This window comes from Phocoena sinus, chromosome 15 (genome assembly GCF_008692025.1).
Source record: "Phocoena sinus isolate mPhoSin1 chromosome 15, mPhoSin1.pri, whole genome shotgun sequence".
NCBI classification, from domain to species: Eukaryota; Metazoa; Chordata; class Mammalia; order Artiodactyla; family Phocoenidae; genus Phocoena; species Phocoena sinus.
Window position 1 is genome coordinate 59,817,697 of NC_045777.1, and position 27,915 is coordinate 59,845,611.

At 48.1% G+C, this 27,915-nt stretch overlaps 1 protein-coding gene across 10 annotated transcripts in view; it reads left to right on the top strand.

Annotated features, from left to right (window-relative positions):
• SNX29 (sorting nexin 29) overlaps window positions 1-27,915 on the top strand; it is a 550,106-nt gene that overhangs the window by 119,368 nt on the left and 402,823 nt on the right. For 9 of the 10 annotated variants that reach the window (XR_004345666.1, XR_004345667.1, XR_004345668.1 and 6 more), the window contains 2 exons: window positions 10,463-10,526; window positions 12,670-12,798. Coding sequence is in view for 6 of the 10 variants with exons in the window: in XM_032604205.1 (XP_032460096.1) it covers window positions 10,463-10,526; window positions 12,670-12,798 (193 nt within the window). In the remaining 4 variants the exon portion in view is untranslated. Of the gene's footprint in view, window positions 1-10,462; window positions 10,527-12,669; window positions 12,799-16,761; window positions 16,891-27,915 lie in introns of all 10 variants that reach the window. The other variant, XR_004345669.1, reaches the window with a different exon arrangement.

A 27,915-nucleotide genomic window follows, 5' to 3' on the forward strand; every position in this document is an offset into this window, starting at 1 on the left:
AGAATCCAGTGAGATTGTGTATTTCAAGTGCTTTTCGCCTTGCTGGGCTTACAGAAAACAATGCATAACAGCCACTGGCCATCTGAACAATGGGAATGTGTCCTGGGGTATTTTAATTTTTTCATTATAACAAATTGCAAGACAGAAACTCTGGGTGGGCAGGGGAAAAGGGGAGGCAGGAAAGAGAAACAGGACAAAAAGCTAGACTGGGCCCCAGAGCGATTTAAAAAGTTATGTTTTGGGCTCAATATAGTTCATCCTTTCTTTTAGAGATAAAAGGAAAGGGAGTGGGTAGGCAGAAAAAGATATAAAAAGCAGTATAAGTTTGGAAAACAGCGGTGTAGGTTAAGTATATATCCACAGAAGAACGCTGTTTATTTCTGTGCATGTGCCCTCGTGAGCCCTCTCTTTAAATATAACTGAGTATGGGCCCCAAGGGAGTGTTTGTAAAGGCTCTCTGAGGTCTTTGCAAAAAGATGCTATATAAAGCCAAAGAATTATTACACAGATCTATGTATATGGGAGAGAGCGTGTGCGTATGCTCGCACATGCCCAGATATCTAGTTACAGTTGTCGAGTTTTCTCCCTTTAATCTTGAAAAGGGAGTTGAAGATCAATTGATCTCAAGATAATTTCCCTCCTGGAGGGCCTTTGATGGCTGGAGATGGGAAGGCTCCTACCTCCACCCTCGATGTCACTGTTTCAGTACTTTATGTAGCAACCTCTGACGCCCATTCTCATTGTGAGAATAGAGCATTCTCTGTAGTGTGTGTCTTTGTTTCCATTTGGGTCCTTGGCCAGTGGAGGTTGGCTGCTGCTTCTCTGCTGATCTTGGGACTCATGTGGTTGGATTCATGTGCCAAGGGGGAGGGAATGGTTTTGCAGGCTTGCCCCGTTTTAGGTCATGGTCGTGAAATATAAGAATTCGTCCCTTCCCTCCCATGTGTATCCATTCATGAGACACATATTGGAAAAAGCTCAATCTGAGCCTGAATCCCTGTCACTGGGGCAGGAACTTACAGCTGTGAACTGGTAGTTAGCTCCTCTGGCGAAGCCTTGAATTTATTATTAAACGCACTAGACATTTCTGCCCGGCCCATCCCATGCTCAGTTCCTGGAAGTGAGGGGCAGATTTTAGCAGCGGGTGTCAGTCATTCACTCGTTTATTAATCCATTTATTCATCCGCCCCTTGACTCATTCTGCTGGTCTTGTGGGTACTGTGCCCAGGGACTGTGCCGGTCCCCGCTGTCAGGGGCTCACAGGCTTGGGGGTGGGGCTTTGGTAGCCACAACTGCAGAAGAACAAGTCCACCCCGAGGGACAGAGCTTTCATGGGGCTCAGGGAAGGAGGGGTCCATTGAGCTCTCCTTGGCTTGATGGGCTGGAACTCAGAATCTTCTCAGGTTAGCACAGCAGGGTGGAGGATGTGAGGGCTCACAGGGGCCTGGGTTCTGGGTCTTGGCGTGCCTGCCTCATTCCTAGGGCCGCTCCGTCTCTGCTCTCAGAGAGCTGTCTTGGCGATACTAGTACAGCAAGAGACCAAGCCAGCCAGTGGCGAGTTTACTGAATCAACAGGGATCCTTTTCAGAGTCTGGGATCCCCTGTGGCTTTGCCCCATTATCAGGCCGAGGGCTCTGTGGCTCATGCCTGACATTTCAGATGCCAGCCACTTAGCTAAACTCAGCCTTCTCTCTGCATTGAGTGGACTTGTCTTCCCGGAGGGGCTTTATTGGCTTTTCTCTTGGGTGGGCTTCCTCCTGGTGCCTGCATCTCATGTTTCCCTGGCCAGGCCTCTGCACCTGGCAACAGAAGCTCAGCAAACCGTCCTTGGCTAAGCTCTCAGCAGGTGGATCTTGGTGGAGCGACTTAGAACTGCTTGCTCTTGGGCCAGACGCCTCTGCTCCCATCCTCCTTTGTCGGACACTGTGGCCCATCCCAAACTTCTGGAAGTCTCTATCAGGGTCAGCCAACCACCCTCAGTCTCAGCACCACCTCACCCTACAGACGCCTGAAGCTCCAGCCCCTGTGCAGTGCAGGCCCTCGGCTGGCTCGCCTCTGGGGAACCAGTGAGGGTAGAAGAAAATGATCTAGGGCGGGAGGCTGAGCAGGGACAGCTGGAGGGACAGAGGCAAAACTGAGGGGACCTCTGAAGAGGCAGGAGGGATCCACAGTGTCTGAGGCAGCAGCTGCTCCAGTGCTGTGTCGCCTTTATTAAAGCTGGGCCTGCAGCCCCTGCTTGGGTTGCAGCCATGGGGCCCTACCGTCGGCACCGGTGTCTGGCAGGCTGCACACCTAACCGCAGAGGGCCCGCAGTGGAGAAGGCTGGCATGGGGAGCGGGGGCAAGAGCTTCTGCATGTTCCCCTAACTTTTGCTTAAAGGGCCAGCTGGTAAATGTTTTGGGCCGTGCGGCCCCTCGGTCTCTGTCACGGTAGCTCAGATCTGCCTCAGTACCATGATAGCAGCGTAGACAATATGTAAACAGACAGTGGGGCTGTGTTCCAGTAAAACTGGCGCCGAGCCCTGCCCTGTCCGGGGAGGTCAGTGATATTAGCACCATTTTTCCAGCTGAGGGGACGAGAGGCGAGGAAGGACCCAGAGCTGAGACCTGTGGGATCTGGGATTTGATTAGAAGACCTGTGTTCTTTCCACTCTGCCTGTTCGCTGCCCCGAAGAGCTTAGGAGCTTGGTTTCCACAGTGGACCAGTGTTTTGTTAGATTGGCCCTCAGTGTGCAAAAGTTTTTTTTTTAAAAAAAGCAACACTATCATTTCCTTAATGGACTTGTTCTTTGCTTGCATGTTAAGATGGGCTTGTGCTGCTACATATGGCATAAATGTTTGTTCCCATATTTATATTGTTTTTATTGCTGCATTTCACATATTTAAATTTTTCTGTCTGAACTTTATTTCCATATGTAGTAGCTGCAGAGATTTAAGTCTTGTTTCTTGCTCCCCAAATGGTACCCTGCCTTGGCAACATTTATGGACAAATCCACCCTTTCTGCAGTGATTCAAAATGTTCTGTATCCCAGACTGATTTCCTCCGGTTAACATTCTCCTGTGTTCTTGACTGGATTTGCTGTTCAGTTCTCTGAAGCCAGGCAACGAACTGATTTCGAGATGGATCATTCTTTGCCTTTCAGCCTTAGGAGAGGGAGACCCCGATTCAGCCGGGCTCTGCAGAGGCTGCAGTACAGAAAGGCTGCCCTGTTTCCCTCGAACTGTGTGCTGAGGCAGGTAATAAAGAGGAAAGAAATCACAATGATAGAGACTAACAAATAATGGGGTGTGCGGTGCCGGGGAGAGAAGAGAAAATTACAAGTTAGGGAGCGCCTCTGCCAGTGTGTGTCACTGGAGCTTGGAGGAGTAGAATGTTTATGTGATGTATGGAAATCAATCCCAGCATTACCTATGCAAGGAAAGTCAGCAAAGTGACTGCATAGAAAGTTAAAGCCTGTCAAAAGGGTGATTTTTTTTTTTTTTTACGGCGATGCATGGATACCAGCTCTCGGGCCGTTGCCTTTTTCACCATTAACCATGAATATTCTGTGATGGTAACTTGGGGAAGGCGGAGAGGACAGTCTGACAGCGATGGATTTTTTTTTTTTTTTTTTTTTAAGATTTGAGGTATCAGAGTACTGCTTTACCTGTATTTGTGTCCTCAGTCATTTTGATGTTGATGGAGATACAGGGCATTGTCCAAGAGGCTGGAGATGCACAGCGTGTGGGACGGGGGAAGGAAGGGTTATGACAGGATGATGGTGTGCATCGGTCAGCGATGGCCATCCCCCTGCTTCTGTGGCTTCTGTGCAGTGTGATCGTGGCCCCTTCAAGGTGAACTTGTGGCCAAGACGTCTCATTGCAGCTACTCGTGGCTGTTCTTTGCCCAAAGAGCATTCATACCTTTTCTGGGTCCTCCTGGGAAACACTTCCTCCTCCAAGTTTTCTTTCCCCTATGGACTGTACGCTTTTCAGCTGCAAAAGCCTGGGTGGTGATGTTTGGGATCCCTGCGTGCTGTGCTTAAAAGTCCAGAACCTGACCTGACACTTTTGCAGTCTCCTCCAGTTGGCACCTCACTCTTTGGGTCTGATTTCCCACATTGCCCATGCGGAGCTGGTTTGATGGTTCATAAAATTCGATTGTCTAGTCTGCTGCTCTAGGGCATAGACCACTTAAAAACATTCCTTTTTATTTCCCAAGGTTGAGGCACACAGGAGCGCAGTAAATTCTGTAACTCCTGAAAATGTGACCAGTGGAACCCACTTGTGCTTGGATGGTCACTGCTGCCTTGGCGGGCCCCTACCATTGAAGGGAAAGGCACTAATTATGGTGATCAGTAACATTTGTTGAATGCTTTCTATGTGCTGGGTGTTGAATCCTTAACAGTGTTTCTGTGAAAAACAAAAATGCTTCTGTGAGATAGAGACTGTAAAGATCCCATTTATAGATAAGGGAGTCAGGTGCTCAGAGAGGATGGGTAACTTGCCCAAGGTTACCCAGCTGCAGAGGCAGGATTCGAACCCGAGTCCTGACTCTAGCGATCATGCTCTGAAATACAGGACCCTGAAACCTGCATTCGCTGCAGTGTGAATACCGCCGGGAACTTCAGTTTACTCTTTCAGCATCCCACAGGAAATGTGGCTTTGTCCCCTTTTGTATTTTGCTGAGGCAGAAACCTGCGCGAGGTTACCAGGCAGTAGGTGGCTGAGCTGGGGCTTGAACACAGATCTCCCCAGCCCTGGGACCTGTTGGTAGCAACCTTCCATGGGTCCTGCTCCTGTCTTTGGAGTGGAAGCTACTGGAACCCACACCTGACCTTCTTGCCCCTGGCAGGTCCCCGCTGAAGCACTTTATTTTTCTCCAGCTCTTGGACCTGCTCAGGGCAATTTCCACAATTTTTGGCCTTAGAGAGGGTTTGGAAGGCGACTTGGGGCCCCGCGGGCAGCTTGGCTTGTCCCAGTGTGGGTTCCTGCGCTTTGTTTTTGAGTGTCCTCATTAGGTGGTTGTGAGAATTGAAACGAGGCTTTGGTGCTGACATGTTACTAGACACGGAAGCACCCACCACGTGACAGCTGGTACCTTTGCTCTCCATTTTAGTTGTGTTGTACTCAGATAGGAATCGTCTCTCTGCATCACTTATTTTCCGTAGACCTTGACCAAGCTCCTGGCGTGTGGGAGCTTTGGGGACCCAGATGCATGGCATGCTGTGCGCCTTAAGGAGTTGTGAGGTGATTGCAGGAGACAGAGGCAGTTAGCTACTGCATACTCTGTAGCTTGCTGAGGGGTAGGAGAATCATGGAGGGCTTCCCAGAAGAGGTGCCTTTTCATCTGGGCCTGAGTAGATGGGTTTTATCCTATTGGGTTGGAGGGGATTGGTGAACACAAGGAAATCCATGAAACAACAGTGTGTTGGAATATCATTCAGCCTTAAAAAGGAAGGAATTTCTGCCATAGGTGACAACATGGATGAACCCGGAGGACATTATGTTAAGTAAAATAAGCTGGACCCAGAAGGACAAACACTGCCTAATTCCACTTATATGAGGAACCTAAAATAGTCGAACTCTGAGTTGCAGAGAGTGGAAGGGGGGTTGCCAGGGGCTGGGGCAGGAGGGAATGGGAGATGCTGTTCACCAGGTGTAAAGCTTCAGGCAAGCAAGACGGGTCAGCTCTAGAGACCTGCTGTATAGCATCGTGCCCGGGCATAGCCATTAACATATATGAAGAGGAGAGAGCTCGTGTGAAATGTTTGCACCATAATGAAAAACTCTGTTGGGTTTATTCAGGGAGAGGCGCTCACATTTGTGGGGAGGGACCAAATAGTACAGTCACATCACTCAGGGAAAGTCCCTCGAGAAGGCTCTGTCACAGGCTCCTGGCCCAGGTGGATTGCTGTCTGCAGTAGAGGCCAGGTAAAGGGGTTGGTGACGTCTGGTGACGCCAGGAGAGGGCATGACACCAACATCTCAGCATGAGGATCGTGTTCGTGGGCAGTGAGCTGCTCCCTCCAGGACAGGCTCGGCACAGCCACGGGACTGAGGGCCCTGGAGCACGACCCTCCTGTCCTGTCGGGTCCAGGGTACCCGGTGCCAAGCGCCCTGGTGGTGGCTGTGCGTGTGCTGGGCACATGTGCTCTGCCGAGCTCTCATCCCACTTACATCCAGTGCACGTGGCTCATTAGTGTAAATCAGGCACGCGTGTGCCATGCGCTGCAGAACAGAAGGCTGGCATGATTCCTTTGATTAAGAGGAGATATCACCAGGGGTTAATGGCGAGGGAGGACGAGCAGGCAGAGCACAGAGGATTTTTAGGGCAGCGAAACTATTCTGTATGATACTGTCATGGGGGATACATGTTGTCACATAGTTTTCCAAACTCGTGGAGTATGCAACACCAAGAGCGAAGCCTGATGTAACTGTGGGTGATTATGATGGGTCAGCATGGGTTCATCAGTTGCAGCAAATGTCCCACTCTGGTGGGGGGTTATTGATAATGAGGGAGACTATGCGTGCGTAGGGGCTGCTGGTAGACGAAAAAAACCTCTGTACCTTCCTCCTGATTTTGCTGGGAACCTAAAACCGCTTTACAAAGTAGTCTATGTAAAAAAAAAAAAAAAAAAATCACTTCTTCTAGCCTCGTGTTGCAGTGATGACTATCCAGTCCTTTGCTCCCATAAGAAGTTTGGGCCAGTTGAGAACTCCAGAAGAAGTCCTCGTTAGAAGATTCAGATTTCAAACAGGCCTTGGAGTAAAGGAGCAGTTTCCTGAGGCTGCATCTCCAGTACCTGGCTGCAGCCTTGCCACCTGCTCTGGGTTTCTTGGAGATAAGAACCAAAGAGACACTACCTGGCCTGTCTTCAATGATACATTGTCTTGAATTTTTGTTTTTTTCCCCCATGGCTGTGGTGTCATGGGATTAAATTACTGGCTGTTTTCTGTTTTCACGGATTTATCAGTGTTTTTAGTTAGAAATGTGAAATCTAGCCTTACGTTGAGTTCTTCTAGATTATCAGTGCTCCCCACTGCCGTCCACGACAGGCAGTGCCCTGACTTACTTAGTACTGTCCTGTCTGGTCTCTCCTCTGAACCTTACAGCATCCCAGGGAGGTGGGAAGGTGGGTGCCGTTCACCCCTTGTGCCTGACAGGAAGGCTCAGAGAGAGGCTGAGAGCCAGGGCCCTCATTACCTGGTCACGTTCAGAATGCAAAGTCAGACTCTGTCTCTTCGTAGGCACACGTGAATGTGTGTGGTTTTCCTCCATTAAGAAATCCTCTGTTAAGGACTCCTTCCTTAGGTAAGTCGGGAGCCTGGCTCTCCCCTTGGGAAGGTGCCTTGTAGCCAGTAGTTAGGTGCTCAGTAGATGTTTACTAATGAATGAATGTGTGAGCTGGGGGGGCCGTTGTAAACCCCAGGCAGCCCGTGGCCGGGCAGGTAGCACATGGGGACTTTATCTGTGTCTCTGTCAGCTCCCTTCCCCCCTGGACTGAAGGGCAGCGGCTCGGCCTCTTTCCTATCTCTTTAGGCTGATTAACTCTGCTGAGGATAAAATAGATGACTAGTAAGGGCCTACTGTAGAGAACAGGGAACTCTTCTCAGTACTCTGTAATGACCTATATGGGAAAAGAACCTAAAAAAGAGTAGATATACGTATATGTATAACTGATTCACTTTGCTCTACATCTGAAACTAACACAACGTTGTAAATCAACTCTACTCCAATAAAAATAAAAAACAAAACAAAACAAAAATCTCTGCTGAGGGCCTAACCCTCCTTCCCTCTGTTCTTTCCAGTCTCGCCCTCTCTCTGCTCTTTCTAACCTTTAGTAGTATCTTGTCTGGAAATGCTTTTTCTGCCCATTGTTTCCCTTTTGCAAATTTTCAGACCTTGCGAAAAGTGCAGAGGATCCTTTGTGGCTCTGGTCCTACAACCTGTGCCAGGAACTGAGCCCCAGGGGTCCTGGTTGCAGCCTTGTTACCTGGACTCGTGCCACTCAGCAGCCTCGGTTCTGGACACAGCACACACGTCCCACGGGCCAGGGTCTTCTCCCCAGCCAGTTGGAGGCCTCGGTTTCCCTCCTGGCTCTGACGTGTAAAGGTGTGTGGTTGTGTAGCTTATTTAATTACCTCTCAGGTGCGTTCTTCTGACTTAATGTCACTGTGCGCTGTCGATGAATTAGTAGCTCTTACATCCCTGCATATGAGTGGTGGTAATTATCGCTGTTTCCTGGGGTCGAGTGCAGAGGTTGGAATTGGACAGATTTGGACTCAGATTCCAGTTGTGTCTTTACACTTCCTCCCCCTGAGACTGTTAGTAGACCTGTAAAAGGGACTCAGAGATAGCTTCCACAGAGTTGCCCTGCGGCACCAAGGAGACAGTGTACCTGGAGCTTAGCTGGTGGGCGTTAGAATTATCATCGAGTCCTCGAGCTTCCAAGCTCCCTGAGGGCAGGGCCACGTGGGCCTCCCACCTTCCTCGGGTCACCCTGCCACCCTCATGTGACCAAGCTCACTCCTGTCCATGCGCCTTTGCACGTGCCTTGTGGAGTGTTTCCCTCCACAGAGCAGCACGCTGGCTCCCTCCCTTCCTCCCTTCCTCGGGCCTCTGCTGTCATGTCTTCCCCCAGAGAGGCCTTCCCGGAGCACCCCAGGAAGCGGCACCCTCCCACCACCCATCTGTGTACCACACCGGGCTTTCCTCCTGGCATGTCTTGTCGCCACGACTGCTCCATGCTGCTTTGTTTGTCCCCCTTCAGGGCAGGAGGCCTGCCTGCTGCAGGTAGAGACTTTGGTCTCCTCTGTTCACCCTCTGCCCACAGTGCCGAGAGCAGGGCTTGGACTTTGTAGGTGCTCAGTAAGTTCGCATCGACCCAATGAATTTTGAATCTTCCTTGGTGACACCAGGAGAGGGACACCTCAGACACGCCCTCTCATCAGCACCTTAGGAGGCCCAGTTTCTCACTGTGTGACCTGCAGGTTTCATGCTGTCACAGGTGCGATGGGGAAGCCAGGGCCTGGACCTCCTAGTCGTGTCCTTGTGATGCCCACGTGGCTGCTCTGGGTCAGAAAAGACAGGGAGGGTCTATTTTTTGTCCCATCTCTTCTGAACAGTGGCTTCTGGTGTCTGACCCAGAAGCTGAGGAGGAGCCCCCATGATTCCCCTCCTTCTCTTTCTTCCCCTGGGACCTGGGCTGTGGGCTTTTATCTCCTCTGTAGCAGCCTGAGGGCAGCATGGGTCCTGGGACCGATTTCTTGCCTCAGGGTCTTTGGTGGACCTCTTTGTGCCTGCGCCTCCTGAGTGTAAGGGGACCGAGGGACCTGCCTATTTATCTGTGTCCTCTTCCTCCCCCATTTCCCCCTTCTTTCCAATTTATTTGTACCCCAACAGTGTGGGGTAGTGTTTCTTAGGTGTGTGTAAAGGACTAAACAAGATAGCGCCGGTATGGGCTTTGAACAGAGCTTGGCAAGTAGAAGCGTTCAAATTTCAGCTAAAAAAAAAGAAACCAAAAACCATACTTCTTCCCAAAAGAGGACTTGAAGCAGCATATTAAAACAGATTGAAAAAAATAGAGTGAGATGGGTTATATGTAAATTGGCACCAGGTGGAAATACAGGTTGGCATCAGAGGGAGGGTTGGGACATGTTGTGGTGGCCACAGGGCCACGTGCACTCCCTGGACTTGTAACTTTGGCTGTGAGCTTCCTCACAGCCAGTCCCAAGAGGGACATAAAGTTCACCAGGGTTCGTTAGGGAAAAAATGAAACAAAACTGGCTCTCCAGGAGAAATTCACAAGTTCCTGGTCTTGAGATCTGAGTGTTATGGTAAAGAGTCCACCGTGGCTGGACAGTGACAAGTTTTTGATGTAGATGGGAAACGTGGGCACTTACTGATTTTAAAGGGGTGATTTTCTATCAGTGAATGCTTTCCAACGTTGAAGATGTCAGGAGAGTCACTCCTGTAGGTAATTATGGACTGTGCATTGGAGAGGCCCCCACCCCCCTTCAGAGTCTATGGGAGCGCAGGAAAACCAGATCTCTTAGTGAACTTGAGAATTTCTGCGTCGGTCTGGAGTCAGTTGTCATGTGATCTGCTGTCTGATCTGCGGTTGATAAACAGCTGTAACTGGGAACATACTCGTGTCCTAAAACAGTTGCTGTCCGGTAGTAGAGACTTGGAAAAGCGCTTAGAAATTACCAGCCTGTTTCTTCTGTGGCGGCTGATTATATTCACTAAGGAAACGCCTCCACAGTTATTCTCATCCTGCTTTGCCTTTGGGTTTTGTGTGGCTAATGAGAGTGATTGACTGAGCCCACTGGATCTCTTAGACTGTATAGGAATTATTTTTGAAAGGGAAAAGGGAACTTGTCTAGACAAGTGGCCCTAAATAGCACATAATGCAGACCGGTGTGGGGCAGTGTAGCAGGCGGGATCTGCCGGTTAATTTGGACTTGGCTTTCTTCCTTAGGTGAACTGCGACAGGCCATCGTGGCCATGATGACCAGGAAGGATGAGCTGGAAGAAGAGAACAGGTATCGAGAGCTCTGTGCTTGAGGGGCAGTCTACCGTGGACATTCTACATCTGGGGCAGAGAGAATATCACCGTGAAGGAAGTTTTGCTTTATTGGCAGAGTTGTGACCAGTGATTTCTTATTTTTTGGTCAGATGTACCACTTTAGCATATATATTGTGGCTTGAGTGTTAGCAAGGAATGAAAACCGTATGATCCTCGCACTATCTTAGAACAAACTGAGAATTTGTAAAGCCATCTTTTTTATTTTTTAATTCTTTTTTTAAAAAACAGCCTTTGAGATAGAATTCACATATCATTCACCTATTTAAAGTACTCAATTCAATGGGTTTTAGTATATTCACAGATATGTGCGACCATCACCAGAATTTTAGAACGTTTTCACTACCTCAAAAAGAAGCCCCATCCCCATAGCTGTCACCGTGTGACCCTCCTTAAGTAGTGGGTAACCTTTAATTCAGGGTCTACCCGTCATGTTCCAAGCACTAGAATGCTTAAAATTTTCTCAAGTCAGGGACACATAGGGCAAAATGGCATTTGGAGTCTTTTGACTTCCCCAAAAGCCTAGTTGCAGACACCGAGAGGCCAAAGGGTCTTATTCATTTTGATTCCCTGTTGAAACCAGGGCTAGATACCAGCCAGGTATTAGCCATGCTGCTACTGCTTGGCTGCCCAGACGTGAGCTGCTCCACTGCCAGAACCTTGTCTTGGCTACAGGGTGCTCAGTAGAGGGGTTTGCATGCAGTTATCTGCCGAGGCTCTGCGAGCATGACGGGCTGCCTCCCTGCGGGCCAGGGGACGGGTGTGTGTGTGAGTGTGTGTGTGTACGCTCATGTCACCCTCTTATTCTTGTACTCAGAGCAGGAATTGTGTCCCTAGTGACATGCAGTCATGATTTCTCCTTTTGAAGCCTTGATTTGGGCCCTGCTTGACAAGCTTCTCCCTCATCCTTTATGGAAACATATGAAAGCAAATGAGCGTGATTTGGAAAACAAAAGAGTTTTTTAAAAAAGGAATCTTCAGACAGTGCTATTTTGCAACGAAAATAAATTCCAGTGACAGGCTGTAGACAAGGTAGGATGCTTTTTCCTTGATCCACCTGGGGCCATTATCTTGGAAAAAGCCATAGGTTTTGTCTTACCTTGTAAAGAACAGTCATCACTGGTAATTTCTTCTCCTTCCCAGCGAGAGAAAAGAATCACACTGTGTTTGTGTTGGGGGGTTTCCAGGCCCCAAGAGGGGAATTTTCTCAAAACTTTCCAGGAACACACGTCTTGGGGTGGGGGTGGGGTTCAGTGAGCAGTGAGGGTGGGCAGGTTCAGACACTTTTGCTTATGTTCTGATGTCACGTGGCAACTGTCCTCTAGATTTAGGATGTAGCTGCACCAAAGTTAGTAAATGTTCTATAGAAATAGCCATTTGAGGTCCAGCGACGTAGATGGTCAGAAGAACCCTGCTTGGCTCATTTCTAGGTGGTAACTTGTGATTATTTCTGGAAGAGCTTCTGTCTTCTCTGCTGTTTAAGACCAAGGATGACAGATACGCAAGTGAATGTGTTCTGGAGGTTAACACACTCCAAATATAACATAAAACACGTTCTATGCAATGTCAGATTGTATAGCTCCATGAGATACTCTATATGCTTGTTTAACCTGGAGGTGGCGATGGAGCAGGGGTAAGGTGCGCTTTGTGGCAGGAGAAATGAGACTCCCGTTGTCTGTCAGGTAACCGGAGCCTGTCTTCTGCTGTGGTTTAGGTGGTTCTTTTGGTCTGTCCTGGCACCCTTTCCTTTGTTGAATCTCCTGTGCAGTGTGGCTGTGACAGGATGTCTCGGTTGAATGTGCTGCACCTCTGCGTGGGATGTCTTGAAGGGGGCTTGCCTGGGATTGGCTCAGCTCATTGTTTTCCCTTGATTTAAGCTGCCCACAGGCTCTCAGGGCCACAGAGCCAGGCCACAGATGGTTCCCGGGGACTCATCCTAATTGTGCTTCAGAGGCTCTTGAGCAGAGTTTGGTATCTCCTCAAATCAGTTTATATGAGATGGACTTGAACTGCAGTTTATGCAGAGCCTTGTGGAAGATGAATGAACTAAGATTTGACTCCATGGACTCTGGGTTGACAGCAGGTGGGCCTCCTCTCCCCAGGTCACTGCGGAACCTGCTTGACGGTGAGATGGAGCACTCGGCCGTGCTCCGCCAAGAGGTCGACACCTTGAAACGGAAGGTGGCCGAACAGGAGGAGCGGCACGTCACAAAGATCCAGGCGTTGGCAAGGTAGGGGAGGGCAGAGGGACTGGGGGGGGAGGCTTTGTTCAAACCCCAAGCACACCTTTCATCAATACTTTTTAACTAAAAAAAAAAGTGACCAATGGAAATAAAATTTATGCATCTGAAATTTAACTTACTACATTAAATGTTGAATAGTATGTATGCACATGGTTCAATATCCAAAAGGTACAAATGGTTAAACTCCGCCACCCCCAGCCACCTGGTTCACCCCTGGAGGTGGGCAGTGTTGCCGTCCCAGAGATGCTCTGTGCATTCCGTGAGCAGATGCGTACATTCGGACGCACAAACTTTTTCTTCCTTTCACTTCCCTCCCCTCCTTCCTTTCTGCCTTGGTACAAGTGGTCACGTATCCTACACCCCACTCCCTCCACAGCTTAGAGATTGTTCTGCGCTGGGTACACGGAGCTGCCATCTTTCTAACAGCCCCCGATACCTCATTGCCCGCCTGCACCAGGATTCATTTGGCTGGCACGCCAACAGCCAGGCACCCCGGTTGTTTCTAGCCGTTCGCCTCTTCTAATAATAATAACCTTCGCATTTGTTATTTTGTCCCAATATGACTCTGCTTGCCAGAGAAATTCCTGGAAGTAGAATTGCTGGGTCAAAGCGCAGTGCCTTTCTGAGTTGGATAGAGGTCGTCAAGCTGCCCTCCAGGGAGGCTGGGCCTCACCCAGCACAGCCCTGCCCCCCGGGGCGGATCCGACTTTGGGGTCTTTGATAAAATCACAGGTGAAAGCAGCGCTGGCAGAATATTTTTCACTTGCATTCCCCTAATTCAGAGTACGGTTGAACCTCTTTTTATTTGAGCCATCTTATTGTATTTCCTTTTCTGTGACTTTGTTTATATCTTATTAATAATGAGAACTGTAAAGCAGCCGCCCCCTGCCAAGCTCCAACTCCCATAATAACATGCATTTGTACTGAATTTGTTCACACGCAAACGTATTTTTCTGTACTGTACTTAAAATCTGCAGCCTGTCACTTCTTAGGCCACCTCCCTCCACCACTGAAGCTTCATGGTCACCATTTCTATATGCCTGGATGTGGCATTTCATTGAGTTAATGCACCATTTTAAAGTCAGCATTTCTGATTGCTGGACACTTGAGTTCCAGTTTTTTTCCCCATTTTAGGTAAAATAAGCAGTTTATCAGGTCATTCTTTAAAACTACTTTAAAATTAGACCAGGAGATAAACCTGACTTGTGGATGTGCAGGGGAGCCCAGGGTTAAGTAAACCGACAGAAGCAGCATTTACCATCCTCGTGCTGTCAGCAGATGTGAGTGGCAGTAATGTAATTGCTATATACATGTAACTGAAAGTTGGCACCGTGATCCCATATTTAATTTTAATTTGAACTTTTCTTCTTTGTTCACATTTGAAAATGACATCTCAAGAGCATCACAGACCGTTAAATGACTATGATAAATACAGTCCCAGGTGCCTAACTTCGCATTTTCTCAACCGGACCCGCATTTTACCTGGCCATGCTAGGGTTCTGTGGTGTAATTGCGTTTTATGTTGTCATAAAGGTTGAAGTCTGTGGAGTCTTGGGTTCTGAATCATCGAAGAAAGACAGACTTCTGTCGCCTGTCATTTTTATTGTGTTAGGAGCCAGCTCAGCCTTGAGTCCCTGCTCCATTGCTTGCAAATTGTGCGTTTTGGGTGAACTGCTTCACTGCCACAAGCATGTGCTTCCTCGTTTATGAAACGGAGAGGATGATCTTATCCCCCTGCGCGGGCCCAATGAGGAGGAGTGTGTGTGAAAGTACATAAGGCGCTGGGCAGCGATGTGCTATTGGAGTGTGTTTTACAGTAAATGTATTTTGAGTATATGATAATTTTTGGGTAAATTTTATTTAGCCCATGAATGGAATAGAAAAAAATAACTTCTTAACTGAGCAGGTTTGTAATCTGAAGCCTCCCCATTTAAGCAGTGGGTAGCTGAGCTTTTAAGGTGCCTGAAAGTTTGCAGTTTGCAGGTAGAAGGAACATGTATAAAGCAGGCAGACACTTCAGAAGGAGAAAACAGGAAGAAAGCAAATGGAGCAGTGGGATGTGTAAGTTTTGAAAAACTCAACTGCTGACGTGTTGCAGACAGACTTGACCTCTGCCAACTGTCAGAACTTTCTCCGGGCTTCTGGCTGCGGGAGGAGCAGCTGTCAGTGTTGTCAGGTGGTGGACCCACTTGGTCAGTTGAGGCTTGGGGGCTGGGGAGTGCTGTCACCGAAGGGACACAGGCAGGATGTGCAGGGTCACAGGCTGGAGGCGAGGCCCACATGCGTGCACCAGGGCTGCTCTGTTCTAGGTCCCCATGTGTCCAAGTGGCAGGTTTCATAATGCGGGTGGTTTAGCCTAGTGGTTGGTGGCATGGATTCTGACGTTGGATCCTGCGGGTCCGATCATGGCTCTGCTGCTTAGTAGCTGTGGGACCTCGAGCAGGTTACTTAACTTCTCTGTCTCTGTTTCCTTGGCTATGAAATGAGGATAAGAGAAGTCTCCACCTCGTAGAGTGGTTAAATGATAAAAGGACGGACCATATGTCGGCTCCATGAATGTGCTTCATAAATGCTCAAAAATGTTAACTATCATTTTTCTCTAGTATAATAATTATATTACTAAGAAACCTTGCCTAATCAATAGTTGTATTTTAACGTCAGTGGTGCAGAAAGAGTTAAGAATTAGGCTATTTCCGACTCAAGAAAGTGAAATTATTTCTGCCGTGAGTATGCTAATGCTGAGAAGCGTGTTTGGGTGTATGTGGGGCTTACTGGCTCTGAGTGTAGAATTGTAAAAATGGGAACATCCCTGAGCAAACCTAGCGTTTTAGTACATGTTCATTTTGCTCAAAATTAATGGCTTTCCTTTTGTGCTATCATGGCTCAACAAAGAGCAAGGTCATATAACCAGCCCAGTGCCTTTGTGGCGCCAAGCAGCTGCTCCTTGCTGGGCAGAGGCATTGTAATCAGTTGCTGTTCAGGGTTGGTAAGTCTCATTCCCTGAATAATTGATTGCTTTATTTCCTGTGGAATTAAGAATACTCAAGCTAAACAGCAAGGTCCTATGGTATAAGCACAGGGAACTATATTCAATATCCTGTGATAAACAGGCTATGAAATGGAAAAGAATATGAAAAAGAATATATATATATGTATGTATAACTGAATCACTTTGCGGTTTAGCAGAAACTAACACAACATTGTAAGTCAACTATATATACTTCAATTAAAAAAAAAAAAAAAAGCTCAAGCTATGAGACAGGTGTTAGCAGAAAGAAAACACACATTTACCTGACCAGAAGTACCTTTGAGGGAAGCAAGTGGACAGGGTTGTGGGCTTATTGCAGGGACATTTTCTGCTTCTGCTCTTTGTATTATTTACCCCTGGCTGTGTAACAAATTATCTCCAAACTTGACATCTTAAAACAGTGAACGTTGAGGATCCTCTACAGTTTCTGTGAGTGAAGAATGTGTGAATAGTGCAGAGTTTCTCATAAGGTTGCAGTCAAGCTGTTGGCCAGAGCTGCGGTCATCTGGAGGCTTGAGTGGGGCTGGAGGGTCCACTTTCCGGCTCCCTCACATGGCTGTTGGCAGGAGGCCTCAGTTTCCTGCCATGTGGGCCGCTCTACAGGGCTGCTCACAGCTTAGCGGCTGGCTTTCCAGAGTGAGTAACCCAAGAGCAAGGGAACACACCCAACATGGAAGCCACCACAGTGGCTTTTGTATCCAATCTCAGAAATGACACATGATCACATCTGCTATATTCTGTTGCCACACAGCTCAACCTGGTTCAATGTGGGAGGGGACTACACATGGATGGAATACCAAGAAGCAGGGGTCATTGGGGGCCACCTTGGAGACTGCCTATCACACCCACCCTGGGACAAACACTACCCCAGTCTTCCTTGGCTGGCTTATCCTTCTCCCCATTCTGTCCCTGTGGTTTGGCAGGAATGACCCCACCACTGCCCGACCTGAGCTCCAGAGCAGGACGGATGATGCCGGCCTGGTCAGTCAGCTTGTTCCATCCCTTGGCCACCATGATTGGGTCACAGGATGGCGTGTGGCCAAGCTGATCTGGTAAGAGCCAATTCTAGCATTCTTGGGAGGATATGATGGAAGCCAGGGGTTGCTGGCAGCTGTCCTTGCTGCCGTGCGGGAAGATCCTGACCCCACATGGTGACAACACACTGGTGGAGGGAGGGAGGAACCAACAGGTCCTAATGAAACTGTTTGAGCTCCTGGATCCCGTCCTCCCTGAGTCTGCTTTTCCTCTGGACTTGTCAGTTATGTGAGCCAATAAATTCCTTTTGTTACTTGAGCCAGGTTGTGACTGGTCTTCTCTCTGTTGCAGTCCTGAGTCCCGACTACCCAGGCTGCCTTGTGTGGTTATTAGGGGATCAGAGCGAGTTGTTCTCTCTGTGCGTGAGTAAAGCCGCTCCCTCAGTTACCAACTCGCCAGGGCCGCGATGCAGCCTCCTCGTCGTGATTACCGAGGAGGTGAGGAAGGTGTCTCGAGGAGAACCCGCTGGATCATTCCACAGAGCACTGCTCAGGGCCTCTCCTGCCTGTGTCTCATGTCGGGACCAGCCTTCCGAGCGCCCTTCTGTCACGGCTTTTCTCCTCCTGAGGCGTTCTACTAGGTGTGTGACTGGGGTCATTCCCTCCCCCTTCTGAGACTCTGGTTCTTCCTCTTTAAAAGGTTGAGGGGGTAGTGGGTGTGGGGCCCTGTCCACACCTCGTGTGCAGAGACGTTAAGCAAGATGCTGTGCGTGTGTCTTGGTCACTGCTGGTGTGGAAGGGCCATGTCTCATCCCCAGCAGGGGGAGCAGCACAGACTCCTGGCTCTGCCACTCACTAATTTCTCAAATCTCCGGTTACAACCGGGCCATAATAATCTTAACTAATATTCATGCTTTTGATGGCAGAAACCCAAACCAAATTAGCTCGGGTCCGCAGGGGAATTTTGTGTTGCTGGAACTGGTCCCTGGACCTGGGTGCTCCCGTGAGGTCCGTGCTCTTCCCCCCTGCTCTTGGCTCCGTGTTAATGTCGGTCTTAGTGCCTCTGCACTCAGCAGCAAAGATGACCTGTGTGACACCAAGCCCCCTGCAGGATCCAGAGAGAAGAGACTCTTTCTCCAATGTCCATATGTAACATTTCAGGAAGACTCTTCCTTGGGCGTGTCGTGGCCAGGAGTGAGCAGAGGCCATGACTGACAGCCTTGCCAGGTCCCCAGGGCAGGTGGCGGGCAGATGAATCCTGTCTGTTATGCTTCCTCATAGGATCGTGGGGAAGATGACACGAGCTCATGCTCCTAAAGCACTCAGCGCAGCTCGAAAATTATCATAAGTGCTCAGTGGGCGTTCCCTGATTTCTTCTTCCTAGCTGCTGCCTTGGCCAGGCATGGCGAGGGATGCTGAGGCTTGGCCAGAATCTCGTGGGTCCTTCACTTGGCCCATTTTCCCCTGCAACGAGCATCTTGGAGCCTTTGACTACTGGACTTCATTTACCTTCAGGCCCTCCTGGTGTTATTTTTCCAGCCCTGCCGGCCCAGCATGTGTCCCTTTGTTTATTTGTCCCTGTTGGGCTGCCGAGCAGTGATCTGATGTGACAGCGTTCTGCATGTGAGACAGAACTGGTCTGCACGATCTGTGAGTGAGGCTGGACCAAGGACCTTGGGAGCCCTGCTCATACCACTCCATCCAGCCCCCTGGGAGGCCTTTATTGGCTTTCTATGAAGGTTTTAAATCTCTGTTTCTGCCCTAAGGCTCAGTCTCTTGTCTTTTTTTTTTTTAATTATTGGAGAAAGATGAAGACTGCTTTTTGTGAAAAAGAACAATAAACATCTTGTGTCCATCTAAAGACATTGATTATGTTTTTAATCACAAGAGGCAAATGGTCAAAGTTGAGAAAGTCAAACATGGAGGATACTGGCTTGAATTCTGAGCCTGTCATGGGTTAGGGATGGCATTTGGAACCAAGAGTTGGTTCTTTTCATCGCCAACTCCCAGTTGGAATACATTCTGTGACAGGGAAAGCCAATAGTAGGTTTCATCCTGTTGCCAACTCTGGGAGTGGCTGACTGGGGTTTTGGGTTGAGAAGGATTCTGGGGTCTCATCTGGGCTCAACAGGAGGGAGTGCTGAATTGGTGACGTCTGTCATGGACAAGAATTTGCCATCCCTACACTAGTGCTGGTAGAGCAGTGGCAACTGCTGGGATAAAGTCCCAAAGCCAAGAGGGCAGAGTCATACATGAGACTGAAAAAGGAAGAATTTGTCATTCTTTTATGATGTCCCATTGTTCAATTCTGTCTCATGAAAGAAACATGCTCTGGAGGACTGTTTCAAACCCATTACGTAAAACAAAGCAAAACTGCAGCCAGGGTGAGTAGAGATCAGAAATAAGGTCCAATTTTTGTCTATATGTATTTCAAAAAATTAGCACTTGGTTTGTTGTCTGATTCTAAAAGCCCATGGTTGAGAACTGAGAGTTGGGAAGGCGACTGAGAGTGGGGTTCTTTCACGAGAAGAAGGGTTGCTATAGTGGACATTGTATTGTTTCCTGAAAAGCCCTCCCCTACATTTTTCTCACACTGGAGAATCATCCATGGCTTGGTTTTTCAATTTTTTTCCTCTTGGTTGGTGGTAGGGGTTGAACTCTCCCAAACACCAAGGGTCAGCCCTGATTTGTCTAATCTGGTCAAGATAATTCCATCTCCTTTCTGAAATGATTGGTTCAGGTAACCATGGCTTGACCCAGCTAGGTGTGGTGATTGGACTTGGTTCAGGAAATGGGCACGTGATCTAATTCTGGAGATGTGGTTGAGGTTTGCTAGGGCTTTGGAAGAAGGTGGTCCCTTGGTTGTTGGATGCCTGGAGTGGCTCCCTTTAGAACATGTGCTGTGAGGGTGTAGAGGCTGGAACTGCTGTAGCCATTTTACCAACACGAGGGAGACAGCCTGAGGGTGAAGCTTATGCTACAGCTTGGAATGGAGAGGAGGGGTGAGAGAACTGGTTCTTCCTTATAGTATCAAAGGGCTGTTAGATCAACCTCCCCTGGAAGCCAGATTTTCCCCTTGTGTTGGCCAGTAAATCCCCTTTGCTAGTTAAGCCATTTTGATTCAGGTTTTCTGCTTCTTGCTTCATCAGGAACACTCACCGACACAGAAGGCTTTGTCCACCATCTCCTGCCCCACCACTGGCTAGGTCACATCCCTCTGTGGCTGTCCTTCCATGGGAACCAGTGTCCTGCTATAGTTGTATTAGTGTCAGTTGTGTGTCTGTATTGTGTTTGCTTTTAGGCTGTAAGCTCCACGAGGTCAAGGACCATATGCCTCTGTGCTTTACCTTGTTTGTCTTCCTTGTCTCTGGCATCACACCTGGCACACAGTAGCTGCTCTGTAATAGTGGTTAAATGAGGGAGGGCAGGGACCATGGGACCAGTGACAGCGCCACTTGGTCCGAGTCTCACTGAGGAACGTCAAGCTCTTTGGTCACCTGACGGCTCTCCTCCTGTTAGTGCCTTCCCTCAGCACAGAACTGTCACACTGAGCTTAGCTTCAGATCTGTCGATGGTTGTCATTTGCCCCACGGTGATGTTCTGGTCAAGCTTGGTGACTTGTGGCTTTCTGGAAACCCCTCAGCCGTCTACTTAAATTTTTTCGATTAAGATAGGTAGGTAGTGTGAGATCTCTCAGTATGAAGTGATGGAAACCCGCTGAAAACTGGTGCTGTTGATCGGCTTGTATAACTGAAAATTTCGGAGAAGAGCTAGCTCTCCGCCCAGCTGGACCCAGGGGCTTGGGGGGGCGGTGCCTGCGGGACCTGCTTCCTTCCGTGTCTCCCCTTTCTTTCCTTCTCTCACAGCTTCATTCTCAGGCCTGCTCTTCTCTCGTGGTGACAAGAGGGCCCCCTGGCAGCACTAGGCATAAATCCCGTCGGCTTGGCACCCAGTGGAAGGAGAGCATGTCTTCCCGAAAGCTGGGGAGAAAGTCCCGGGATTCACTCTCAGTTCCCCAGCGGGATGTGTTGCTTTTGCTGCCGGGCCTGGGTCACGTGCCCACTGGAGCCAGGAGGCGGCTCGCTTTTCCTCACCTAGCCACGCGGAGCAAGAACAAGAGACAGAGGCGTTTCCTCAAGAGGACAGTCGGGGAGCGTGTCCCATCAGGTGGGGGTGGGTGGTGGGGAGGCAGAGCGTGGGCAACCCCTGCGGTGGGCGCAGCTCCTCGTCACATTTGCAGACTGTAGGATTCCTGAAGTAGAGGTATTGTCGTTCTTGAGCCAGCCCTCCCGTGAGTGATGGTGAAATCTGGGCTTCAGGTCATCCCAGCGTCTCTGCGTGTCTTTCCTTGGTGGGATGTTTACGTCTGATATAATTTGGCCTCGTTAGCAAGCTCCTAGTCCAGCCACTTTGGCATGGTTAGACATATAGTTCTCAATTTTAGCCCAGTATCCCTTAAAAAAAAAAACCAACCCCTTTACTATCCTGAAATGAAGTTCATAGCTAACATACCCTACCTGCGCAAATAATGTAAAAAATCAGTATAACACGCTAACTCTAATATGAAGGAGAAATAATAGGAAAGTAATTTATAATATTAATACAAAGTAGATTACAATATATATTGGCTGGGCATGAGCTTTGCTAGAAAATCATGATGCAGTTAAGTGCTCATACCTACTTAAAATGCATAAGTTTGGATTTAAAGGCAGCAAGATCAGAAGTCACTCTTTATTTTTATTTTTTTTGTATTTTTATTTTTGTATTTTTTATTTTTATTTTTTTTAAACATCTTTATTGGGGTATAATTGCTTTACAATGGTGTGTTAGTTTCTGCTTTATAACAAAGTGAATCAGCTATACATATACATATGTTCCCATATGTCTTCCCTCTTGCGTCTCCCTCCCTCCCACTCTCCCCATCCCACCCCTCCAGGCTGTCACAAAGCACCGAGCTAATATCCCTGTGCCTTGCGGCTGCTTCCCCCCAGCTATCTACCTTACTACGTTTGTTAGTGTGTATATGTCCATGACTCTCTCTCGCCCTGTCAAAACTCACCCTTCCCCCTCCCCATATCCTCAAGTTCGTTCTCCAGTAGGTCTGCGTCTTTATTCCTGTCTTACCCCTAGGTTAGAAGTCACTCTTTAGAAGAAGTACAGAAAATGAAAGAGCAGAGCATGGTGGACCCCAGGGTAAAAACTGGTTTATTCAGTGCATAGTTAATGAATTCAAGGACAGGCACAGATTACAAACAAGCTTTTCACCCACGTAATGGGCCATCAGGACCATTGAAAGCATGGCAGGATGTAGTTTGCTCTTGGTTGTGTGCAACTGTCTTGTCTTTCAGGACAGTTCGTAGCCTTAGTTCTCCCAGTGCTGGTAGCACCTTATCATCGTGGTGACCGAAAGCATCTCGACACTCTGGCCTCGCTTAGGCTTCGCTATGCTTTATAGTCAGCCGGGGAGCTTTACAACTGTGTCCACTCCCAGTGAGAATCACCGCTTTAGCCCTTGCTGCAGCGTTCTCATCTTCAAGTTTGTAAACGTACCTTCAGAATTGTGTGTTCAAGAGCCTTGTGGTCCATGTTCACGTGGCCACTCTTTTAGAATCCTTGTCCGGGGACCGAACCCTGACCACACGGAATTATCCGTTGAGCTCCTGGTGTCCTGGCCCACCCTGCCCCTCCTGTCCTTCACTTTTCCTTGGGTACGAAGCGGCCTTCCCCAAGGTTGCTGGCGCTCTCGCTCCGCTGAGTCTCACTAGCTGAGTGAGTTGTGCTCTTCGTCATTCTCCCGCACGTCCTTGTCAGCAGCTGACAGGTCCTTGGTGACTCACACCAGAGCAGCCAAGGAGAGCGGAGTGCGTGGGGGCGGGACTGGCGTGTGGGGACAGGGGTGAGGGCAAGACGCGCCTGTCAGGGCAGGAGACACCATGGCACAGGAGGAGGAGCTGGTTTCCTGAGGTTTAATGCTGCCCGGATCCAGGGAAAGATGGTTGGTTAGTTAATACTCATTTGTTCATTGGTTGATTCACTCATCAAACACCTATTCTGTGTGAAGCTGGATCAGTCAGAGAAACCAGAGACAGCTGACTAACCTCTAGGTGCTGAAAATCAGGGGAGGACTATATAAACACAGACTTTAACCTTTTGGCCAGTAATTCCCTGTGCTCCAGTTGAGGTGGCCATTCTTGGAAGGAAGTACGGGGCAAGCCTGGACTTGAGTCCAGCTTCTGAAGGCCGGGACTAGAGTAAGGTGGGTGAGGCCCCTAGGGTGCAAAAAAAGGGAGGCGCTCGCTCTGAGGGCCCTGCGAGTGCTCCTTCCACTTCCAAATGTGTGATCTCAGCTGGTCATTTCACCCCTGATGCTTCTCATCTAGAAAACTGCGACATAGTAGTCTCTCCCTTCCAGGAACTATCAATACACAAAAGATAACGCACGAGAAGAGCTACGCACAGCGAGCACCCTTCATAAGTACTTAGTAAAAGGCAGCTGTGACTGTTATTACCGGTTTTGCACAAGTAAATTATCCCTCCATTCAAGGCTGCAAAGAGCCACTTTCGGGAGTTAATCTAGCCCGCCGTTGCTCGGATGTAACTAACTAATAAAGAATTCTCTGAGGAGCTAAATGCCTTATTTAGACTTGGCTGTAGATACATTGCAGTCACCAGGGGAGCTTTTTTTTTTTTTTTTTTGCGTTATGCGGGCCTCTCACTGCCGTGGCCTCTCCCGTTGCGGAGCACAGGCTCCCGACGCGCAGGCTCAGCGGCCATGGCTCACGGGCCCAGCCGCTCCGCGGCATGTGGGATCTTCCCGGACTGGGGCACGAACCCGTGTCCCCTGCATCGGCAGGCGGACTCTCAATCACTGCACCACCAGGGAAGCCCACCAGGGGAGCTTTTTAAAAAATTTTTTTTATTATTTATTTTTGGCTGCGTTGGGTCTTTGTTGCTGCGCACGGGCTTTCTCTAGTTGTGGCGAGTGGGGGCTCCTCTTCGTTGCGGTGCGCGGGCTTCTCATTGCAGTGGCTTCTCTTGTTGCGGAGCACGGGCTCTAGGCACGTGGGATTCAGTAGTTGTGGCACGTGGACTCAGTAGTTGTGGCTCGCGGGCTCTAGAGTGCAGGCTCAGTAGTTGTGGCGCACGGGCTTAGTTGCTCCGCGGCATGTGAGATCCTCCCAGACCAGGGCTCGAAGCATGTCCCCTGCATTGGCAGGCAGATTCTTAATCAGTGCGCCACCAGGGAAGTCCCAGGGGAGCTTTTAAAACTGCTATGACCAGGCCGCTGTCCAGACCAATTACATCAGAATCTCTGGAGGCAAGACCCAGACTGCTCAGGTGCAGCCAAAGTTGACAGCCCGTGGCTCAGAGCAGTGCGTCTCAAACCGTAACGCGTCCACCAGGCACCTGTGGGTCATGGTGGACCTCGGACTCCTATTCCGCAGGCCTGGGCGGGGCCTGAGAGCGAGTATTTGTAACAAGCTCCCGGGTGGTGCTGATGCTGCCCGAGGCCTCACGCCGCTATGAGTGTCCAGGGCTCACACAGATGCTGGTGATGATCTGAAAGGGGAATTTCAGTGGTTCGAAACCCCTGGGCTCTTAGAACGATGTGAAGGCACTTGTGATTTTTTAAAAATCTCAGAACCAAGTTTGGAGTTAGTTTTTGTTTGTTGGCTTGTTTGAAGAAGGCAAAGCATGCTATGGTCCACTATAAGAATTAGCACTATTAACATTTGTCATTTTTGCTTTTCATTTTATTTTTAACTGAACTATAAACAGCATGCAGGCTTGCTTTTTGTGGGTTTTGGAGGATCTGCATGTGGGCTTTTAACACGAGCCCATCATTCTGCAGCTTGCCTTGCTTGCCCACCATCAGGTTGAATGCTTTTTGGTTAAGATGCCCACAAGGGGGATTCTGGGATGGAATTCAGTCATGACTGGCCAGTGTGAGATTTCTTGAGAACGCTCTTGTTTCTGTGCTTAGAAAAATTACTTTTGGGACTTCCCTGGTGGTGCAGTGGTTAAGAACCCACCTGCCAATGCAGGGGACACGGGTTTGATCCCTGGTCCGGGAAGATCCCACCTGCTGTGGAGCAACTAAGCCCGTGCGCCACAACTACTGAGCCTGCGCTCTAGAGCCCGCGAGCCACAGCTACTGAAGCCCACGTGCCTAGAGCCCGTGGTCGGAAACAAGAGAAGCCACCGCAATGAGAAGCCCGTGCATGGCAACAGAGACCCAACGCAGCCAAAAATAAATACATTAATTAATTTAAAAAATGTTGGAAAAGATAACTTTAAAAAAAGTTACTTTTAAGTTGTAAAAGCAACGTAACAACTTGAAATGAAAAAAGAGAGTCCCAAATCTCACGACCCTAGCATGACAGTTATTTCTTAGTTCATTTAAGTACAATTTTTACATAGTTATACCACCATTAGTGTGTCCATGCAATTTTTTTTTTATGGAAGTATAGTTGATTTACAGTGTTGTGTTAGTTTCTGGTGTACAATAAAGTGATAAATTTTATGTATGCACATATATATATATATACACACACGTATATATATATTCTTTTTCAGATTCTTTTCCATTATACCTTATAACAAGATATTGAATGTAGTAGGACCTTGTTATTTATCTATTTTATATGTAGTGGTGTGTATCTGTTAATCCCAAGCTCCTAGTTTATCACCCCCCCCCACAGCTTCCACTTTCCCCTTTGGTAGCCATAAGTTTGTTTTCTATGTCTGTGAGTCTGTTTCTGTTTCATAAATAAGTTCATTCACGCCTTATTTAATTTAATTAATTTATTTTTGGGCACATCGTGCAGCATGCGGGATCTTAGTTCTCCGACCAGGGATTGAACCTGTGCCCCCTGCAGTGGAAGCGTGGAGTCTTAACCACTGGACTGCCAGGGAAGTCCCTCTGTCATATTTCAGATTCCACATAGAAGTGATATCATATGATATTTGTCTTTCTCTGTCTGACTCACTTCACTTAGTATGATAATCTCTAGGTCCATCCATGTTGCTGCAAATGGCATTATTTCCTTCTTTTCTTATGACTGAGTAATATTCCACTGTGTATATACCACATCGTTATCCATTCATCTGTCGATGGACACTTAGGTTGCTTCCATGTCTTGACTGTTGTAAATAGTGCTGCAGTGAACATTAGGATGCATGTATCTTTTCAAATTAGAGTTTTCTTCAGATATATGCCCAGGAGTGGGATTACTGGATCATATGGTATCTCTATTTTTAGTTTTTTAAGGAACCTCCATACTGTTTTCCATAGTGGCTGCACCAGTTTACATCCACACCAACAGTGTAGGAGGGTTTATACAGGCAATTTTTATTTTGTTTATAATATTTTCTTGTGTTTCCCTGTAGACTTCAAACTATGTTTAAGTAGAGATTTTTACCCCTAGAATATAAAAGAAATGCACAAATTACGATCCTTAAGTCTGGGAAGAACAGAAGAGTTTAAAGAAGAAAACCACTTGGACACAATTACTGTTAATGTGTTTTATTCCAGTTTATTTTATGTGTACATTCACTTTACATAATTCAGATCATTCTGAATCCATAAGTTGATGGTCTGCTTTGAAAACCAGTAAAATATAAGTAAATGTAAGTAGAATATCCTCATGCTGTTCGCTTATGTGGACGTTACTGTTGATGGCCGTGTAGAATTACATGTTGGGTTATGTCCTTGTTTCTCACACCATTTCCTTTTCTAACCATTTCCCCCCTTCCCCTCTTTTTAGAGTTAGTATTTTCATGAACATAATTTTTTTGTCCAGTCCTTCTTTTATTTAAAAAAAAAAATCTTGAGCTGGATTTCTAGAAGTGGAATTCTCATTTTAGAAAGTATGAGTATCTGTAAAGACTCTTATTTTTTTTTTTATAGTAATCTTTTATTTATTTATTTATTTTTATATTTTTATCTTTGGCTGTGTTGGGTCTTCGTTTCTGTGCGAGGGCTTTCTCTAGTTGCTGCAAGCGCGGGCCATTCTTCATCGCGGTGTGCGGGCCTCTTCACTATCGCGGCCTCTCTCGTTGCGGAGCACAGGCTCCAGATGCGCAGACTTAGCAGTCGTGGCTCACGGGCCCAGTTGCTCTGCGGCACGTGGGATCTTCCCAGACCAGGGCTGCATTAGCAGGCAGATTCTCAACCACTGCGCCACCAGGGAAGCCCTGTAAAGACTCTTGATTCCTATTGCCAAAATCCTTTCCAAGAAGAGGCGACTTGATCCCCCCTCCCCCATCAGCCTGTGGAGGGCCTGCTTCCTTGGCATTTTTAATGGCTGTGTAGCACACCACAGTTTACTTCACAGTTTTCACGTGGGTTAGTGTTTAGGCTGCTTCTAGTTTTCTGAGATTGTAGATAAAGGTTAGGATGATATCCCCTTGTCTGTAGCTCATTCTGCCTCTGTCAGTTTCTTTCCTCAGGCTGTATTCCAGGACTGAGGTCATGGGGCAAAGGATAGGAAGGCTTTAATGGCACAAGTCATGTGGTTCTGGCTCCAGGGTGAGGCAGGAGGACCCACCCACTAGAGCTTTGGCTGGTTCCATCATCATTCATCACCACTTGGCTTCTGCTTTTGTGGCTGTGGAAGGCGCAGGTATCCTTGGCATGAGTGATTTCCCAGCTGATTTTTCTTTTGGGAGCAGAGCTGCGGGAATCCCTCACAGGCCAGAGAATGGAAATGCCAAATGCATTCATGTCTGAACTTAGAACCATGAACGCTGGAGAGCCGTATACATTCCTTCGTGACCCTTTCAAAAGTTTGTGACCTGTGTCAGTTTCCTAGATACTTTTTCCAAATGAAAATGATGGGCAGGAACAGACAGAGGAATAGGAGCCCTGTACCATCTCTTAAAGCAATCGCGCACAAGGGAGAAAGCCACGTGCTTGTTTATTTTCTCTAATGCTTCTTGAATCCAATCAAAGACTCAGGTTTTGTTGACGAACTAAAATTTTTAGGGAGTAAGCAGCAAGGTATATTTGCACGCACATCTGCATTTTGAAGCACGTGCCACCGTGGAATGGTTCAGCGTCAGAGCCGTTAGTAGTCGGCGCCAGATGTTCCCCACAAAATG